At 39.0% G+C, this 21,659-nt stretch overlaps 1 protein-coding gene across 8 annotated transcripts in view; it reads left to right on the forward strand.

Moving 5' to 3' along the window:
* The first annotated feature begins 2,766 nt into the window (after positions 1-2,766).
* EGF (epidermal growth factor) overlaps positions 2,767-21,659 on the forward strand; it is a 62,221-nt gene continuing 43,328 nt past the window's right edge. For all 8 annotated transcript variants that reach the window (XM_065634918.1, XM_065634915.1, XM_065634914.1 and 5 more), the window contains exons 1-5: positions 2,767-3,400; positions 12,189-12,320; positions 15,774-15,973; positions 16,966-17,147; positions 20,113-20,343. In XM_065634918.1, the coding sequence (XP_065490990.1) occupies positions 3,274-3,400; positions 12,189-12,320; positions 15,774-15,973; positions 16,966-17,147; positions 20,113-20,343 (872 nt within the window). In that variant the 5' untranslated portion in view covers positions 2,767-3,273. The remainder of the gene's footprint in view (positions 3,401-12,188; positions 12,321-15,773; positions 15,974-16,965; positions 17,148-20,112; positions 20,344-21,659) is intronic.

Consider the following 21,659-nt stretch of genomic DNA (forward strand, 5'->3'; position numbering starts at 1 on the left):
TCATCTTCCCAGCCCAGAACTCATGTGTTAAAAAGAGTAAAAGTGGCAATACTTGAGATAGATGAAGGATCTACGGACTGATGTTTCAAATTCCAACCTCTTACTGATATCAATGGAAATGGTGAGTGCTCAACAACTCTGAAAATCAGTGAAATCTGATTTCAGCCAGTGCCTTTGTTCTGAGAAATCTTTTAGAGTGGCTGTTTTAGTATGTGCAGTAGAAAATATTTTGTTGTGGGTGAAACAGAGCTATCCCTGGGATGGAAACACAGCACAAAACCATGGGGAGGATATATTTTTTGGCCCTGTTACTGAAGTAATGCCATACCTGTTGCTGAGATCCTTTCTTAGATGTTCTCATGTAGCAAGCTGTATAAACCTTATTCATGGTAACAAATGACTTGCTTTGTCTTCAGTTTTATCTTCAGAGAGCCAAATGGCTGTTTCAACTTGCTATTTTAACTACTCATTTATGTCTGCTAACATAGAGGCTTAATGTAGTCATCTCACATTGATAAATGTCCTAAGTCAGTCATGTGCTATGTGGTTCCCCAGAATGTTTTTCTCTTGTTCTGACTGTTTGGATACAAGAGAGATCATATCATATATCATATCATATCATATTGTGGGTCTGCAGATTAGTTGTTGTCTGAGCTATATTTGGTTTATGAGGGTAAAAAAAAAAATTAATCCCATTATTAAGAGATTTTTTCTTCCTGCTTCTAAACCTTCCCTATACTTCCAGGATGGTAAAATTAATTACTTTATTAACCACTCATTACCTGACTGCAGTGAAGAGTTCTCTTCTAGAAAAGATCATTGTGGTATTGGTGTGTCAGATAGTTCTGTCTACACTTTTACCTCAGAGAAAAAAAGAGAAATTCTGGGACATGCCTTTGGCTGTGTTTTGAGTAAAGGCAAAAAGGGAAATGGAACTGGGGGAGGGATGGGGAGTGGGGGGTAGGTGGGTGGGGCGGAGATTGGGGGAGATGTTCAGAAATGACAGTTTGTGTAAATGAGTGTAAGACAGAAATTAAATTGCTTCTGGGTTTTAATAGGAAAGGGAGAGCTTATTCATTTTGTCTCCTTCAGTGAGTTTCTCTGAGTCTGCCCTGGAAGAAGCCAGGGCTGTGCTGGGGTGGCCACCCTCACTGTCTGGCAAACACTCTGCTGGTGGCTGGTCACAAAGCAGCGACACATTCCTTTTGAGCTGTTTAGGTTGTATGCTCCCAGCTTAAACACTGAAGAAAATTGTGTGAGGAGGAACTGATGGCTGCATAATTAGCAAAAGAGGTTAATGTGGAAGGTACTACAGTTCTGGGCAGGATCTCGTAATCCTAGATGGGATGGCATTATATTGCTCTTTCACATTGGTTGCCCTCTTGTATTCCAGGAGACTATTTGGAGAAGCAAATGCTGTTTGGCATGAGTCTGGCCCTGCATAAATTACATTTCTATTATTGTATTTTATAGCTTGCAGAATAGAGACTCAGTTCTGAACAGAGCGTGTGGAAACATGGCTGCCATTTGTCAGTCCGGATTTAATTCGTTGCATTATCTTAGCAATAAAGACTGAGTGAGCAGAATATGGCTACACTCCGGCAGGAATATCAAGAAAAAGTTGCTTTTAAGGAAGAGAGGCCAAATTTATAATCAGGTTTCATGCTTCTTATTTTCTAACAGTACAAGTCTGGACTCTTATCAATTCAGAGAAATACAGGAGGGTGAAATTCCCAGGGACAGAACTTGTACAGCTGTAGGTTACTGTCTGGTGCTGCTGCTGTTTCCAGCTGTTGTATTAGAATTTATTCTAGCACAAGACTGCAGAAATAAAAAGGAAAGAAAAAAGCCACAGAACCGAATACCTCACAGTAGTGAGGCTCAACAAAGGCTGGTGCAGCCTGGCAACCATTTAAACACCTACTTAAATCTGAGCACATTCAAAATTCAACAAATCACTTCTGCTTGTGCTCTGGAGCTTTGCTGATCTGAGCAAAAGTACTGGGGAAAAGGAGATTTTTTTTTTTTTTAAATGCTGGAGGAATTATCAACTTCATGCACTCAGAATTTATCTAGTTTATCTACTTCAGCAACACAGGTGTAAAAGAGCACTGCGTCACATCAGTAGCCTCTTCCAGAACTGATATGTACATATAAATGACTGCAACATGTGTGAGAGATGCAGAATCTGAACATGTTGCCTTGGTCTCTGACAGCAGGTGTTTTCCTGGAACTGCAGACGGGCCAAATTCAGACATAAGAGAGATGGCTGCAACTTTGAAATCAGAATTACAAACACACACCCTAGATCTGAATCTGACCTTAAGCCAATTTGTATTTCCAGTTGATATATGTTGGAGAAACCAGAGCATCTTTTTTTCCCTCCCTGCCCCACTTTTGCGTGGAATGCTTTGATTACAAAGTGTGTTTCTGGTGGTAAAACACAAGATGTTATTAAAATGAATGCAGCTAATCATGATCGAACAGTTATGGTATAAACCTGCCTACAACCTCTGAGAAATAAAACTTAGCTGGCATGTCACAGGTACTTCTCAAGCAGGAGGGGCTGCTTTTCTAAACAGAGTGTATTTAATACGGGTGGCTGGATATCTGCATTCTGGCTCAGTTCCCTGTAGTAAGGAACTGACCACATTACTATTTGCAAACACAGGGTTCACTCAAGTGGTACTAAAAAGAGAAGAGGTGGGGCAAGCAGAGCTTTAAAAAGAAAAGAGGAGCCCGTCCAAGTTTGTACGTAAAAAGCAACTGCTTTTTGGAGAAGCTCGGTACCTGGAGATCTCACTCCTTGTACTCCACTGAGGGCTGTGGCGAACAGTTTTCCAAATTCTCTTTTAAGATTTTAAGCAGAAGCTTTACTTGTTGCAGGGAAATTCACAGTGATCCTTGTGAGCTTGCTTTTAAGCTGTGCTAAATTTGTGGCAAGAGTGTCAGGCATTTCATACTTGGCTTCCAAAAAAGAAAAAAAGAAAAAAAAAAAAAAGAAAAGAAACGAAAGAGAGTGAGAGAGAGAACCCAACGTCTGTGGGGAAGAAATCTCCCAGGAATTTCTTCAAGGTTGTAGTCAGACACAGTAAGGGCTAAAGTGACAAGAAACGCAAGGCAAAGATAAAACCTGGTGTTGTGATAAGATGTCTGAGTGTAAAGCAGGAGATTGCAGAAACCTTTTGGGATTACACATGCTCATCTTGTCCTGGATATGACTGAATACAAGCTAGTTTTTCTCTAGTGACAGTTCAAATAACCCTCAAGATTATGTTTCTCTTCGTTGTTGCTTTTTTGCCAGTGGTTTTTAAAATTGGTTTTGTCAGCCTCTCAACTCTGCAGCACCGGAACTGTCCTAATGGATACAGATTAAAGACTGAAAATTCTGCTTGTATAGGTAAGTTGCTGACCATTCACAGATTTAAAAAAAGTTGCATTTGTATTCTCTTAATTGAGCTTTATAATTTTCCAGGAGTTTTTTACAGGTTACTTGTGTGATACTGGCAGAACTGATAAATCAGATCCTCAGTATCTTGTATTTCTCATAATGAACAGAACTAATTTTATTTAGTGTGTTTTTCAGAAATTAGTCACTTGTCTGTCAGTTTAACTGTCAGCAAACAGGAAAAATTTTACATGATCATTAGGAGATTTGAACTGTTCCCAAGTTATCAAAATTTCTTTTCACAGCTTTAATGTCTCCGTCTTTTCAATACATGTGCATGTACTTATTTGTGCTTCTATATATGTACAATTTGTGTATGGGTGTATTTTTGTACTTCTGTGTGCATATAGAAAGAGCGTTTTAATTGTGTGTATTAGTGTGTATATATATAAAACTTTAAAACTATTCTTTCTATGTTTATTGGTGTATGTAGATATGTGTGTTTATATTTAATAATACATATCACACAATACATGAATCATAGCTGTGTTTGATACTGTAGTACTAAAGTTTGGGTGAAATGGATAATACTAGTACTATGTATAATCACCTCCACTAATTTCGAACATGTAAAATGCAGGTTCCTATTCTTTACCAAGCGTAAGACAAAGAATGACAGAACCGTTCTCCCCATTCTGCCACCCTGAATTCCAATTTTTTTCTTTCAGAAAGCCAGAGCCAATGAAGTTGTGGGCTTTGCAGTAGGAAGTTGAGGAAACACTCTGTAAGGATTCAAGCAAACAGACCTAATACTTGGAATTAATGTTTTTGCCTTAGGTTGCTTGGGCTTCAGAGGCTCTGACTCAGTTCTTGACATGATTGCAGTGATTTAGTAACAGGTGCCTCCTCTGCACATTCTGCCAAGAAATACCAGCTTGTAAGCACAAAATAGAAGTATGCATATTAAATGCCCTTCTATTGAGAGAGGAGGAGATAGGTATTTTTTGTGTAAAGAAGATAAACCTGACTGAAGGTTTATCTTTGAGCCAAACACACCTAGGGTGCTTCCACACTGATGCTGGAATTCAAATGAGAAGCATACTTCTGAAATGAATCTCCGTACTGCCACCTCTTACTATGCTTGGCTTCACATTATGAAGTGCACAAACTGGATTTCCTTTAGACCAACTTAAACCAGAAGGTGTTCCCATAGGAGAGCATCTATCCTCTCTGCTGTTGGTAGCTGTTCAGTCTATGGGACCAGACTAGACCTCATTCTCCATAACCTCAACCTGCAATATATGCGGTGTGTATGTCATCTCTTCAGCAACTGTTGTACTTTACACAGCCTCTCCTGTACATCTGTGCTGTTTACTAATATGTACGTAGCTTCCACAAGTTAATTAGGATGTACAATAGTTATGACATTAGTGGGTTGCCCCATTAAGATATCCCGTATAACAGGGGAATCCTACTGACATGAAAGGGATCGCTTGGCTATTTTTTAATGAGTCAAAATGCACTCTAAATATTGAGATTTAAAAGGCTACAGCTGGATTACAGGAGATTAAGCAAATGTGAAATTTTGACATGAAATGTAAGACTGAAGGATGGTTTGTTGGAATGGATTTCCCCTCTTCTTTCCTCTGTGTGCTGGATACACAAGTTGTGTTCTGACCCGAAGACTTGATGTATGATAGTCTAGTTCATTAATTATGTGAAATAGAGGGTGCGGTGGAAGCAAGTGGTAGGAAGCTGGAGGCAGGCTTTGAAGGTAATAGTGGGGATAAAAGTGGTGAGTGGGAGACATGACTCATACCACTGAACTGTGAACAATGACAGCAAGCTGAACTGTGGCTTGGCGGCCATTCTCAGTGAGCTGTAATAAATATATCAATTGTAAAATGTTCTTTATTCATCCGGGACCATCGTGGCATCCTGCCAGCCAGATGGACTACCCTGAATTGAGAAGGTGTCTGCTCTCTGTTAGTGAGCTGTTACAAGTGATACTTGCTGGAAAGTGTGTGGGCTTTTCTGGATTTGTTTTCCATACTGCCACTACAGATGAAGGTCTAGGTCATGCTCTTCTTACATTGCTAAATAGCTAACTTCTTAATTAGTTCCTTTTATTTCTAGGGATATTCAAAGATCAAAGATCTTCTCATCCTGTGGAAGGATAATGAAATCTAACCCTAAAATGTCTCGCATAATTTTATAGTTATTTTAAGAGAGATTATTTGAATCCTGACTTGGTATCTCAGAGAGGAGAGGCCTTTCAGCTGGGGCATGTGTCCCACAACAGCATGGTTTAAGAGGAAAGAAGTATGGGAGAACAGATCAGGAGGTCAGAACAAGACTAGTCCGGTGAGTTAACATATCAATTTATCGGCAAGTTATGGTAGAATTGGAAACATTTCTGCGATTCTTGACATTGCTATATTGATTTAATATTTTTAACAGATGTTAGGACTGGGGACTTTGTTACGTTTAAGTAATTCATTGTAAGTTACGCTGGGGTCTTCCTTAGACCCCGGTGAAAACATAGAACCTTCTAACTCTAAAGAAAAACGCTCTGGGATACATAGGAGTTATTCTTCCTACAAGGTAAAAATGCGGGAGAACTTTGATTTCTAACACATTCAAACACTTTGGAATCAACTGACTGTGCCTTCCTGAAGTACCACTTTAACAACAGTATTTTTTATTCTCTCATGGTGTATAGATGCTCTCCCCACTTGAGACCAAAAGGTTTCCCACATGGCACTGCCTATCTGAAGAAGCCCCCAGAACAGCTCCTTGCATTATCAATTTTAGACTAGACACTAGTGCCTGTTAGCCCTGGGTTATCCTAGGTGAATATATTATGCTCTGGATACTGCAAGGCTGGTGGTGTACCTTGCCTTCAGAGATGATTTTGAATGCCCACTTTGTAAGTTTTAAAGTTAAGGAAGATTGGTTTGTTGTTGTTTTTCTAAATAATTATGTTGTAAAAAAGATTTTGAAGAAGGCAAAACACAGCCCACATTATTGAAGTTACACCTAATTGTAGGTTCTTAAATCCTGCACATCTCTGCTAACTTCTGACATTAACTGATCAGGCCTTGTCACTTCAGGGCTAGCGTGCTGCACATTCCTAAAGAGCTAAAGCCTGCAATTGAAGGTGACAACTGCAGCTTTCTAGGTCAGCTCTTTTGGTCAGATACTTCTTTCTGTGTCTCAAGCTTTCCTTCTTTCTTTCTTGCTGTTCACTCTTCTCCATGAAGCACTGTTAATGTGGAATATTAAGCTATTCCCCTTTGTATTACACCTTTAAGTTCACCTTAATTAGCTAAATCTTGGCTTCAGTTTGCTCCATACAGCCTTCTGAAGACACATTGTTAAAACTTCTGATGATGTATTCTGAGAAATATGAAATGTCAGAACCTTACTAATTCACAGCTATCCTTTCTTTGCAAACATCGCATAAGGAACAATAAGACCCAATGAAATGGGGAGCTGTGTTGTCTACCCTGTCATGACATAGGGATAAACCTGTTGAGAGCTCACTATATCCCTCTGTTTTTCAGAAGAGCTGCAGTTGAGACATGCTCGTTTGCTTATTTTCAGTAGCTGTCTTCCAGCTAGCTTGCTTCACATTACACTGCCCTGGGGAAAGATGTTTGAAAACATTGTTATCAGATAGTAGTCAGGAATTCTTGAACATGAGTCTGAAGCCACAGATCAATTCAGGAGACAATTCTCTTTGAATTCTCTGGAAATTGGATCCAGGTGAATGTGGAGAAGGATTATCTTTAGCTCTAAAAACTTGGATCAAAATAGGAAGGAGGTGAATGTGTTGCAAGAAATTACAGAAATGGTATCACGTGTCATATAAAGCTTAATCCTGAAGTGGGCTAAGGGATAGACTCTAGGACCAATGACTCATCCAACAATACTCATCATTTTTTTGCTCTGTAGAAAATAGCAGATAGTAATTTTTTGTTCTGTTTCAAAGAAATCTGGCTACTTTGTAGTATTTAATTTGAAACCTAATTTTAAAGGGAGCTGGACAATGGTGTTTGCTGATGCCTTTCAAAGAGGGCCAGATGGTTGCTTCATGAACTTCATCTTTGAAAAGCAAGCCAGTAGCAGTATGTTGAAAGTTGCATTATCCAGGAATTAGATCCATTTCATACTCACTAATTTACACATAGCATTTATTTCAGAGACAAAACCAAAATATATTTCAGTGCCCAAACCCTTGAGATCTGAGTGCTGAAAGGTAAAAAACTAAAAACATTGTAGTCCGTTGAGATCTTTTTTTGCCACTTCTCTTCAAGATGTCTGCAAGTGGTTTCTGAATTTTATTTTGATTCTGAATTTGATTCTGCTTTGTACTTGACTAAATCACACGATTCCTCTTACTGTCATATCTGTGATATGATCACCTCTGTGGCTCTGGACTGGAAGAGTCCGGGAGTTGATAACCATCTTATTATATTCACATTGGATTTCTTACCACAGTATTTGAGCACTTGACAGGCTTTATCTTCTCAGAAATTGTGAGAAATCATGTTGTACTTTAAACCTCATTTAAAATTAGAGAGAGAAGGTACTGAGCTGTGCCTAGTCTATTTTATTGTGACCTGCTGATAGATGAAGCATCTTTTGCCATTTCTGGCTATCTTCTGTTCTTTGAACGGTATGCTTTTAACAAAACAGATATAAAAGATGGGCTGCTTTCTTTGTAACCCAGATGAAATTTCATGTTTCACCTTGTTGAAAAGATTATGGTGGTGGGTAGATATAGCTGATTGAATTAACCCCCAGTCCAACTCTACAGGAACCAAATCTGACTGAGGTTATTTGAGCAGCTGTATCTGCACACATATATTTTATGCATATAATGTATATGTATTTGAGGCCATAATGAAACACAAGTTCTGACTCACTGTGGTTTCTCTGTATCCCTGCCAGGCATACTAATGCTTCACCTTCCACAATCAGAGCATTTCTCAGGACTCAATAAAGCAGCATATTTGTATGCAAAGTCATTGAGAGCTGCCAACATCACGATGAAATGATGCATCGTTTTGCTGATTCTCATGGCATTTTTTGTATAAAGAAGCCTTTGAGAACTGAGCAGAACCTCATTCTTCCTTTCAGGGCTGGCTGTCAGGGCACTGCAGACAGCTTTTGTGCTCACTAAGCTGATTTCTTTCACAGGGTGAAGTTCCCACTGGGGGAAGCGGTTGCCAGGAGACATATAACAGCTACAGCAAGATGCAACTCCACACTTTGTTTGGTGCTAGAAGTGCAGGTGAAGGCACTGCTAGTTACACCTGATGGGCTGTTTTATGACTGACTTCACCTAAACTTTAAGAGACAGCCTTGTGTTTGTGGGGTGGTTTGTTTTGTTTTAGCAAAGAAGGAGCATGGTAAGCATAGGACCCTTTTCCATTGTTAGCGTCATCACAGCTGAGTGTTCAGAGTGCTGCGCTGTGATTTACAATAGCTCTGTTCTTGTTGGTGATTCCTCTTTGCCGCTGGAAGGAGCATCCTCTGGTAGCCAAGCCGCCTATTGCTGCTGCACCTCTCATCTTTTATTGCGTGGTTATTCTTCCACTATAGCCTTTCTTCAACTGGGGTGATTGCTTGCTTTTCAGTATGCATGGGATTTTTATTATGTGAACTTTGGTGGTGATGAAAATGAGCAGACTGATAACCTTGAAATCCTCTCTTTGTAGCCTGATCAATCAATGTACTTTTTCTTGGAGAGTCAGTTTTGTACACTCATATAAAGCTGGAAAATCCATTCTGCAAATAACAGGTCATTGTCCAGTTACCTTGGTACACAGCTCAGTAACCTGTGCTCGACTAAAACGTGTCTTCCCAGTCTGATCTTGACTTGAGAATATCCACTGATATTTTTCACAACTTCGCAGTTTTTCTTGTTAGCTAGTTGCCTTAGTGAAGCACACTTTTCTGTTATAATGTGAATTTGATGTCTAAATTTGATTTCCTTGGCTTCAGTTCTCAGCCATCAGTCCTTGTTAAATCTTCCCTGCAAAAAATTATAGTGTCCTTTAGAAAATCTGTTACTTTTTCTTTGTGAAGTTATTGATCTACTGTGATCAATCCTTTTCACAAACTTCTTTCTCATGATCTGAGTGGACTGAGTTCTTTAAGTGTCTCACAGAAAAGCATTTTTCCTTGCCCTCAAATCAGGCTTTTTATCCTTGTTTTATACACTTTCTAATTTTTCAGGATCCCTTAACAACCTGTATCTGAGAACCACAAACAGCATTCCGACATTGTCTGACCACTGCCATATATAGAATTAAAATTATTTCCCCAGTGTCATTAATTTTTCCTGTGTTTGTATGTGCTGTTATTTAATTTTTCTTGCCCGGTAACATGCTAAGAGATCAGCTTTCTGTCCAGTATGAACACAAATCCTTTTCAGAGTAAGCAGTCTTCCTGATACAATCTGTAGGTCAGGCCTGTCTCGCTTATTTTTATTTAATGTGCTCTTTATTGTGATTGAATAATAGTTCTTTCATCAGTGCTTCACATTGCTTAGTCAAATGACCTCTGTGTTTAGCAATCACTCATATATGATTTGCTCAGAGAAATAACATCAGGTTTATTTAACAAGCCACTATTGTCATAAGAGTACATTGATCAACATCAACTATATTATAGCCTTTTCCAACAGTCTTGCACCTGCTTTTGTATAGGTGACTAGATCAGATGGAGTGTCCACCCTGGTCAGCCAGTTACTCTGTCTGAAAAGCAGAGCATCAGGGAGGGATACAAACAGTGTTCATGCCTGCAGGCTCCTCCACAACTCTGCCAAAGCTGACAGCAGCTGTGACAACGAGCTGCGGTCATCAAAGCCCTCTTGCATGGGTTATCTAAGAGCCCTTTAGTTCTAATGACATCCAGGCAGTGTTAGCCAGGAGCGGCTAGTTTTAAACTGGAAAACCTGGAGCTCATGGTTTCTGTAGCCCATTAACAAAATTCTAAGCCAGGCAAAACTTTCTGGAGGGGATTTGGAGGAGTTACTCTTTTAACACTGTGGAGAATAGCAGGTCTTTCCCTACTACATGTGGGCAAATATGCTCCTGAAAGCTGATTGTTTGAAGAAGATTGTGGGTTAGAATTAGAGTGCTTTAAGGAATGAAGTTGCTGAAAATCCTTCTGCTTTACCTTCATAATCTGTTCAACATAAATCAGTTATATGTGCTGTGATTATATTTCATACTTTATCAAATTAGTTCATCTGCTATGTGGAACATAACGTTGTGGAAAACTCTGAAAACACTAAGGAAATATTCCCTAGTCTTCACTGATGTGTTAGGTGGCTAAGAAGTGCTGACATTTTTTTTAACAACTTTGATACCTGACACAGAAGAAATCCCTAAGCACTTCTTGCACGTAGTTTTTTAAAGCAGTTAAAGGAGACAAGTTCCCAGACGCATGGGATATCACAGATTTGATTGTTTATCTCTTCCTAGGTTACCGAGATAGTTTCTTTCGAAGTGCTAATGTGAGTTGGTTAAACTGCAGCTCCTCGTAGTTATCATGAGGTGCCATTTCTGACCTTCTTTGAACTTGGGGAATCCTCACCTAACACTCACAGACCTCCTGAAGCATCGTGGTAATTTGCACTTGATTCAAATGATCACCTAAAATAAGTTATCCAAGGAGAAGCTCCTTCCATTGCCCTAAATTATTGATCAGAAATACAGGAAAAAAAAATGTTGTGAGCTATAATTGGAATAACTCAATACATACATGTAGTTTTGGTTATGAATCAGTGTCATTTAGTGACTTAATCAAAGTCAGATTATAAAATCCAGAACGAAAGCCACTGATGTCAAATAGTCTGTGGATGGGAAAAAGGCTGCTCCTTAGAGCAACTCTCACTGTGGTTATCCACGAAATATGTCAGGATATGGTACTGCCAGATGACAAGAGCCTTGGGATGTTACTATCAGATGCATTTGTTTACAGTAGGAACTAAAGTTTATTTAAATTTTCTGGGACAGTCATTCATGGTACTGCCAAAGGGGTTAATTTCTTTCCCCCGTTAGTGTAAAATATGCTCCTCAGTGGTGACCTTTCTTTTGAAAAATAAAGTCCTTAGTTTAGGACTTAATTGTTACTGCCTCAAGGCCTGATAAAACACCGTAAATACATCAAATATGTTTTAATTCCTAAAAGCTCTAGCCTAATCTACCAGTTAAAAGCCCAGTTTCTAATTCGTTTGCTTGTTGCCTTGGTTTGGGCTTGTTGCTGTCAGAATATAGTGGGCTTTTTAGTGTTTTGTATGTGTGTTTGAGATTTGACTCAAACTACAGTGAGCTCAATGTGGAACTCAGTGCTGTGGCAGTCTGTTTGCTGTTTTGCAAAGCTTGTTAATTTGTTGGCAAAATTATTACTGTGGAAAGAGGGATAAAGATAGAAGGAAGCAGCTGCAGGCAGCATTTGCATAGCAAGTGATAATGCAAATCACAGAAATGGAGTACAAGACAAGTCTGTTCCCTGTGTTTGGGCAATCAGAGACCAGGAGATCGGTAATGTCCCTGGACAGTCTTCTAAAAGAAAATAAAAACCACTGTGCATATGACAACGGACAAAATAATTCTGAAACCAACGCATGAATCAATACCCAGCCATCCTCCTCTCCTTTTATAATGATGAGATATTAAATTTTGTGACTAATTTATTATTAGATAACTATGTCAAGGGTATTCTTTCTCTTTGCTGCTTTTGCTAGCTGAATTTTCCTGATCTGTTCAAAAACCTGTTTCAGATATTGATGAATGCTTTGAAGGTGGTTTGGGAACCTGTGGCCAAACCTGCATCAATGTTCCAGGGTCCTACATCTGCTCCTGTTTGCCCGGCTACACTTTGGATATTGACAAACGATCTTGCTATGTGAACGGTAAGGTAATTTTGTCTTTTGATAACTAAAAGAGACATTAAGAGATTTAGTTAGCAGTATTTTTCAAAGTGAACCAAGCCCAGTTGGTCCATACTGGACACCAACTGGATTGCTCTGGTTTGCTGATGGAAAAACTGCCTCTTCTACTGTGTGAGTAAGTGGCAAGGCCAAACCAGGAGCCACAGAAAAGTGATGGTGAAGAATGGAAAGTATGGTGGTGGGATGATGAGTGAACATCCCAAACCAAACAAATAAGACCTAACAATGACTTCCTTTTTAGTCGACAAACTCTCTCTGTGTGCTTGGAACTGTAAGCTGTCGTATCCTGTCCTTACTGCTTCCAAGAAAGCATGGCAGTACACAAGATTTTGCTACCTTGGTCTCTTTCAATGCGTTGGTGTTGGTGTGTTTCCAGTGTGTTTAGGTTCTAGGGAAAGTGCTGTGAAATCATAAGCAGGAAGCCCTTCTTTTTGGTTTGATCCATTGGTGGTTTCTTAATAAACATGAGTGCTATTGTGAGTTCTTTCTCTCCCTTGCTCTGTCTTGAGTATATAAATTGATTTTTGAATCTGTAAGATACATTTAAATTTTAAAACCTTTTATCCCTTCTAAGAGGAACATATCTACAGTTAGGGCCTTTGAATAAACTTCATTTTTTCTTTGGCAGATGCTACTCAAGGAAAAAAATCTAGTGGGATTTTCTTGATTGGTTTAACCCTATATTGCATGTAGAGTATGAGGTGGGAGTGCTCTGAAGATCACCTCTCACTTCTGTCACGTTAGTTTCCTGGATATCTGGTTTTATTTCCTCTCTGGAGTACCCTACAGCTCCCATCTGATCCAGGAGCTCAGGTTTTCTTTTTCTGACTAATATTTACCCAGGACTCTCACTAATGCAGAGATGGGATGTGACAGGGCATGTTTCTGACCCAAGAAGTAGGCGATGTACTTGAGTCCCTGTGCATGTAGCCTTTGGAACCATGAACATAACCAAAGTGTGCTGTGCAACTCCCAAATTGGCACCAACATGGTTACTTTAGTCAGCTCCTAGAATCATTGACAGCAGTTTGTGACTCACAAAGACCCAAGCCGGATTTTTTGTAGTTCTGCCTAAACATCTCTAGCTCTTTAAACAGATATTTTAAAAAAAAAAATCAAATAATTTTTAAACTCTTCACTTCTGAACTGAAGTGAAAACAAACTTGTTAACTCACCGCGACATTTGTACACAGGTATCTTTCAAGGAACAGTCCTACCTTAACATTGGAGGACTTCATCTTTTTTAGTGTTATTACTAACATAGCAGCAGTAGAAATCAAATTATAATTCAGGAGCTACTGTGATGGATAAGGAGCCCTAATGCTGGGTATAAAACCTTCTGTAGGAGGTACACCAAATGAAATACCGTCAGGAAGCTCTTTGATGCAGGTATTGTTTACCTGTTCATTAAAAAACCCCTGATAAAATTAAGTCCCAAATCTGACTGGTGCCTCTGCAATTTGTTTGGTCCCTGTTCCATTTACAGCCCTCATTCATAGGTGCCTAATAGGAAATTCAGAGAGTGGAAAGGACCAAAACAAAGTATATGAATGGTCTTGGTTGACTAATCGCTGAAAATGCAGGCGGTACAGCTGTCAAATTCCTGAGATAAATCAACCTTGCTACACTTAACCATTCATTTACCATTTACGTAATGCAAGTCTTCATAGTTTAAATATTCTCACATGGGGTTGCTCAGTGCAAATAGCAGCAGAAAAATGGAGTCACTAAAATCCTAGATGCAGCTGTTATAGCTGGGTAATAGCTTGAAAACTTCAGATACAAACCAGTCTGTTAGTGTAGAAACGGAGTGCTGATCATCTTCCTTGTGAACAGAGGAAAATGACATCTTGGGTGCTTGTCAGAACTTTCTGCCTAACTTGCCCTTCCTTGGAGAAATCAAAATTGGTCTCATTCCTCTGCTGTGAAAGGGGTTGAATCAAATAACCTTACAATCATAATGAAGACGGAGCATCAGGATAAATTTCTAGAAGTGACATCTCTTGATTTTAAAGCCACAGGTTTCCTGCTAATAGTAAAGATATTTAGTTAAAAGGTGCAAAACTTGTCAATAAAACCAGTTGAATTTTCAAAAGTATATGTGCAAGAAAACTGATGATAGTGCGTCTTTGGTGACATCCATCCTTGATAAATGGAGAGTCACTCCCCATTACAGGAAGATCAGTTCAACAAGTGATTAGACAGTCTTGCAAGCTGTCATTCTCTTGGACATGTATCAACAATTGCATTTCAAAGTCACTTGGTTAGAGCATTACTTGTATGCCATGACCTGTTGTTTCAGGCAAACATGTTATAAATCCCCAGAACTACCACCATGATGGGCTTTCTTCTTTGAATGTTATTTTAGAGATAAATTAAAGACTAGGCTGTATATCCCCAAATTATTTTATTTAATTAGAAAAAAAAGTTTCTTTTTAAAATGAAGGCTAAAATGTGACTGGTTACATAAAACTCTTTTCCTCTGCTATACACTTGATAGACATCTATAATATTCAGATTGTCTAAATGAATACCATTGTGCTTTGGAAATACAGTTAAGGTTCCTTGAGCAATCTTAACCCTGTCCTATGGTGATCCTCTAAAAATAACAAAGAGGACTTGATAAGACTGTTTTAGTGTAATCTGCAGCCCCAACAATTATGTCCTACTAATTGTACTTCCATACTTATCACCTGGCTTTAAGGCTGCATTAAGGTCACTTGGACCGTCCTTGCTGCTCATCACTTTTAACTTTAATTGGATTTCTAGAGTTTGGGCCATAATTGGAACGCTTTTCATTTTAACATATTTTAAGTTACTGATACGATCTCATCCTTCACTAAATATGAATCCAGTTTCTGTCTGAAAGAAGATGTTGCTGTTGAGCTGTAGGAGTTTTAAGTACAGGTCTTTTGGTTTCCTTCAGCCTTCTTTATCACAAGAAATCTCCACAGGCTCTGGCTTCTTTCTTTGTCCTGTCTTGTGATCTTCAATTTCCGTGTTTGGATCAAGTGAGACTCCAGACCACCTCTCTGTGATAAATTCTGGCTATCGTGCAATAGTTGGAAGTGGCATTCAACTTGGAGACGCATCCGTGGCATAATGCATGCATGCAATGCTTCTCCTGAACTCTGACCAGGCTGTAGGATTTGAGATTAGTGGTAACAACCACTGCAATCTCAGTTTCATAATTCAGATTTCTGACCTAACTTTCAGCATTAAATGTGAAAGAAACATTACATTTATATCTTATTGGTTCTCTGTGATATGCCTGAAAAGTGATCATTAAAATATGAGAGAGATGGTTATATCCTGATCTTTCTTTCTGGCTAGTGTAGTACTGATAAGAGCTTAATTCAGCAAAGGTGCAATGCTTATCTATTAATTGGTCTCTTTGTGTTTTCTCCACACCAGACCCTGCACCATTCCTGCTTTTTAACCATGGAAATGCCATCTTTAGAATTGACACTGAAGGGACCAATCATGAAAGACTGGTGGCTGATACCGGTCACTCAACACTTATGGACTTTCATTATACAGAAGAGAAAGTGTATTGGGTAGACTCTGAAAGGCGACTACTTCAAAGAATCAACCTGAATGGCTCAAAACGAGAGGTAAAGTAATCAGTTCTCTGGAATTCTCCAAGTTAATGGTCATAAAACCACCCATGGAAACCATCTGGTCTTTAGGTAGAATTCTGCCATTCCTGTTCATTGATTAGCACTTCAGACTTCTTAAATAATCTTGCTGTCATTATAGTTATGGTCCTGAATCTAGGCTATTCTGCTGGCATTCACAGTACATTTAGTATTTTCTGTGGGTCAAGTGAAAGGGAGTTAAAAATGAAGGAGAGGAAAATCAGACAAACTAAGGCTTTGAGGACAATAATGTTTCTATCAGTTTTAAAATAATCCCTGGTGTTATGGAAGTTTGTCAAACTGACAAGTAACTCAAACTGACACAAATGGTATGAGAAGAATGTGCTTGAATTCCTACCCAGTTTTTCTCAAACCTTTTATTGGTTTCTATGGTTGCATAAATGCTTCTTTTAGCACTTCATCTTTTGTTCAGAAAAAGCTGTGTAGTCCATCGCATCTGGTTGATTAAGAAGGGCAGACAGGTTGTTGTGTCTGAACTTTAATGCCGTGAGAGCCTTCTTTTGTTTGAGAGAATGCCAGTGTTCCTGTATGCATGTGGAGTCTTCACTGATGTGTTTTACACTGATTTTTGAGGATGAGGGTCCAGCAACAGTGCTTTAGGAAGTCTTCCATCTGTAATGGTATGGATCTGGGTGCTTCATAGTGTGCCAAAAGCAAGAAATTGTATCTAAAAGATTTGTCCAGTGTATTTTTTATGGAGAGCAGTTTCCTCCTTTCGCAGGGGGTCACTCAGTTCAGAAGGAGTATGTGTAAATACAAAGACCAAATGAAAGTGATTAAAGAATGAGTAATATCTACAGGTCTGAGAGAAAATGAAGCAGGTGAAGGAATGAAATGGGAAGCTTCAGTCTGGCACTCTATTCCCGATATTTAAAGTCAAGTTTAGGGTAATCATTAGGATACTTCTTGATGGCAACTTTTTTGTTTGTTTGTTTGTTTATTTACAGAGACTAAGTTACACAGACAAAGGCATTTCAGGATTTGCTATTGACTGGATAAATCAAGACATTCTCTGGGCCAACAGACAGAAAGCGACAATAGAAGCGACAGACATGAATGGGAAGAAACGCCGAGTTATTCTAAGAGATGTTGGTCAACCCACGAAGATTACCATTGATGCTGAGCAAAGGTAATTTAACTAGGTTAGTAATTTCACTGAAATGGACTCAAAATACTGTCATTGTGGTTTATAGGCTGCTGGACTAGCCTGTTCACACTGTATAATCTATAGTCCAACATCTCCTTGAGTTCTAACAAAAGAGGATAAAAGATTAATAAGCATATAAGAGATAGAGAAGTGCATGAGACAAGCCCACTGAAGTCTAGTGCAGAATCTATACCTCTTGCTCATCAGGGAAAATTTTGCAAGTGAGAAGAGCTGAGGGGAGAGAGAGATTGCTGGTCCTCTCTCAAAGACAGCAAAGTTTCAGGGCAGCAGGAAGCAGGATTGGAGCAGCAAATGATGCCTGTAAATGCTGGGAGTCCCCTGTATCCCAAATCTAGCACACTTAGAATATAAATTGGTATACTTTCCGAAAAAAGGTCTAAACAGTTTTGCTCCTGTTTCCCTTGTCTCTTTGTCAGTTGCTCTGAATATTGGTTCTGAATTTACCGTTGCTGCTTTGTGTCACTAGTAATTTGGCCTTCATAAAGATACTTCTTTTAGCTTCAAGACATTTACACTGAGAACCGTGGTCACATAAGAGATATGGCCTCCTCAAGGGTTATCAATATGAATTGTCACAGTGAGCTCTCCATGCTAATTTCTCTTTGTTTTGTACAGCAACACCATGTTTTCGTTGCCACTTTTGGTTTGCAGTAAAGTTGCTCAGCAGTGTGTGAAACTATTTTAATATTAAGGTTTATGCGTCTTTTCCTAGTACCTTTATAAATATATGCGTCTTTTCCTAGTACCTTTATAAATAAACCAATCTTCTGAAGCAAGTAGCATTATGAATACTCTTTGGAGTCTGGTCATTTGGATAGAATTTAAAGGCCTGAACATCAGCCTGGTTTTGTTTGTTTGTTTGTTTTGTGTGTTTGGTTTTTTTTCCTGATTTGCTTTTGAATGTAATATTTACAAATCTTCAAAATATTCAGAAGTCCTCAAAGCCAGTGTCAAATACCATCGAAACGTGTACAAATGGCATTATAGGAATGTGCTTGCTGAACTTATGTGAGAGTTTGAGGAGACTGAAGTGCATATATTCACCTGGGTGTGATCCCTATGCATAAAAGCTGTATTCATGTGCTTACAAGGAGGCCGGTAAGCTAGTGATAAACTGTAAAGAAAGCAGAATTCAAGAAGTCTAACATCATTTTTATGCCCTATGGCAATTTGCTTGTGTGAAAACTCTGAGGGCTCTATTTTTAATGTAAAGTTAATTAAAACCCACAGGATGCTTACATGCACAGGCATAAACCTGAGCTAAATCTGATATTAGCAATTTCTTCCTTCAACTCTGTACAACTTTTAAGTAATGAAGGGCAATATGATACCCTAATAATAGATTTTTTTTTCCTCAAATATGTGTCTGGATATAAGCAGTGATAGGATTATTTTAGTAGTAATATCATAACTATTGCTATAAGATTGATTTAATTTTTAATGTTGTTTAGAAATGTTGAAAAATAAGGATTAAGACTGAAGAAAAATAGAGAGCAAATACAGTAAAGGCTGGCAATTAGTCAAGCTGGTTTCTAATCTTCATTATTCTTCTGCCTTCCTGTTTGTTTCTATCACATCCTGTCCCTACACTGATTTGCAAAAGTTCTGCATAGAGACTATAAACACCTTTGTTTCTTATCTGTAAAAAGTGATTCCTAGCATTTGTCCAAACTTCCAGAGTAGTGATGTTTCTTAAGTAACAGGTGCTATACAAATGCAAGCAGATGCTAATAAAGTGTTTAAAAACAGCAGCATAAAATTGTGCTGTCCTTCTGGAAAGCTGTTTTCACCTACCCATTTTATAAGCTGTGATAACTGTAGACTATGTAACAGTGGGGGAAATCTGTGAGGCAGGGGCTGATTCTTCCTACTGGTTTAGTATAGTCCCCTGTCAGTGAGATCTAATCCATTTGGGGGCCTTTAACAAATGATTGACATAAACATAGTAAATCTGGCTTTATTCTACACAGTTTTGTACATATATATTCTGCAATTTTGTGAAGACAAGGCAAAATGATAATGCTTCTTGGAATTTTTGTGCATAAGGAAACCAAGCAAAGAATCTAAACGCAAACATTAAAAAATAAAATATACATGAATGAGGGATAACTTGCCATTTTGGAAGAACTGTTTTTAACCTTAGTCACATTGGTAAATCTGGGTTCTGGTCCGTGAATAACTTGACATAAAAGTAGCTCCAGTGCATAACTGTTTCGAGTATTGGAGCCATATTTTGACTACGTCTTAACGACAGCATAGTCTGGATGCTATAACCAGCAGGGAGGTAGAAAGAAATGAGGACAATAATAGAATTTGTATTTTTAAGTTAAGCACTTAAGTGCTATGTTCAACTAGTTTCTGGAGATAGATTCCTCCCCAGAGACAGAGGGAAATGTGTATCTGCCTCAAAGATGTGCAATGTGCCTTTTCCCAACTCTGCAGGAGTTCCCTGTAGATTTGAGAGGTTATTCCAGTTTCCTTCTCTGACTATATGGGCAAACAAAGCAGAGAGACAAACAATAGTGCTTCATGGTTAGGCTGAGCTGACTCCTGCTTGACCTACTTGAGAGAAATTCCTAGTATCTCATTGAGTTATACAGCCCCTGATAGAAACCTATTTATTAAAATAAGAAAACAACTGTAGCAAAACTTTAGGGGTAATATTCCTTCTGTCAAGCAGACAACATTTTTTTGTCAAAAATTATTCCCCTTCTTAATAGAACCATGTTAAAGGGAGATTTATATGGGGCTTTCTTGGAATAGGAGAATACATATTAAGGAAGTCCCTTGCTTTAGTTTTAGTTTTGGTTCTGAAAGCACTGTGGTAAGACTGAAAAATTTAGTGTAGCACTGATGTGATTTTGCAAATGTGGGTTTGTTTTATTTTGTTTGTTTTTTCTTCAAAACATGCCTCTCTTGCCTGCAGGCTAGTATTTTGGTCTTCAGAAGGTACAGTTTCCAACATACACCGAGTGTCCCTCATTGGAAGTATTGTGAGGACTCTTTTAAGAACCACAGAAAAAATAAAGGCTATTTCACTAGATTTGGTTGACACAAGGCTCTACTGGATCCAACACGACCACAGGAAAGAGATTTCCCACATTGGATCATGCAACTATGATGGTGGAGCTGTTCGTTTGCTCAAAAATTCTGTCCGGTGAGTTTTCCTGAACTTGTCAGAAATAAAACATTCATTCCCCAGGGATGTCTTTAATCTCTCTTCCTCATTATCTCTTTTATTTTGTGAGTTCATAACACAATAAGGAGTATAAAGTGCAGTGCAAATGTCCCGTAACTGTAAATCTAAAACTACCGACAGGAAAATGGAAAAAAGTCACTGTTGTAAAGATAATACTGCCACTCAGTACTCTCCATCTTCAAAGCTTTTGGCAAATGATAACTACTTAATCCTCAGAAATCCTCTTCAAGTGTTTATTAGTGGCCTTTTTCTGCAGATAGAGAAGCCAAAACCAAAGAGATTAAATGATTTGTCCAAGGTCACCGTGAGTGAGCTCAGGTGTCTCAGCTGTGCTGAAGAGAGTGAGCTAGATCAGGTCTTTCCTATCCTCCTCTAAGCCTGTTGTCCTCCTTAGCTGCTGGGGAGAAGGCTCAGCTAACCCCCTATGCTCAGCCTCTCCGCAAGCGTGAAAATCGTCCTACGCAACAGACTTGCTCCCCTCTGCTCCCCAGTGCTGGGGCTAAACGCGACTCAGGGGGCTGTTGGACCCATGTCCTTTGGGTGCCTTTAGTATTTGGCCTTCATGCTTTGCAGTGGTGCAGATGCTCCATGGTGAGCATGTTTTCAGTGGGGTACTTAGGAAAATGTTCCCTTACATTCCTGCAGTTTCTGTTGGTATGGCTGGAGTGGTGTATGCATAACAGGGATTGCCAGCTGCAAAATGAGAAAAATGTATGGTTTCACTGGCCTGATAATTTAAATATGCAGCTCACCATTTGCATATGATGAACACAAAGGTGGTTTCTCCCTACATTACCAACAGTCACATTGGATTTTTCCTTACCCTTTTCCCCTTCAGTTGACTGATGTTCACTAGGGCATCAACACTTGCCCTTTGAGCTTGGATGATATGGATTCTCCTTTTTCCACCTGGAATATGTACTGCAAAGTGGAGGCCGAAAAATCCCCCTTTCAGTATTTTTTCTGCTTTCCTTCTTGTTTAAAACTGGGCCCTTTTGTGATTCCTGCTGGTTGCTATAACTGACCAGTGAATGGAAACTCAATTTCTGCGATAAGGGAAGCAGCAAGACGGATTTTAGGAATGCCCTACTGCTATCCCTCCATCTCCACCCTGATTTCCTGGGACAGTCAGAAGAATCAGAACAAGTGCTGGAAATCGGGAAATGGGGGAACTTACGTGGCCTACATCCTTCAACAAACAAGTGGCCATTGTAGTTGCTGAGTTCACTAAAAGCAGGGTGATACCTAGGCTTTCTCTGTCAATTATGTCAGTC

The sequence above is a fragment of the Caloenas nicobarica genome, chromosome 4 (assembly GCF_036013445.1).
Source record: "Caloenas nicobarica isolate bCalNic1 chromosome 4, bCalNic1.hap1, whole genome shotgun sequence".
Lineage (NCBI taxonomy): Eukaryota > Metazoa > Chordata > Aves > Columbiformes > Columbidae > Caloenas > Caloenas nicobarica.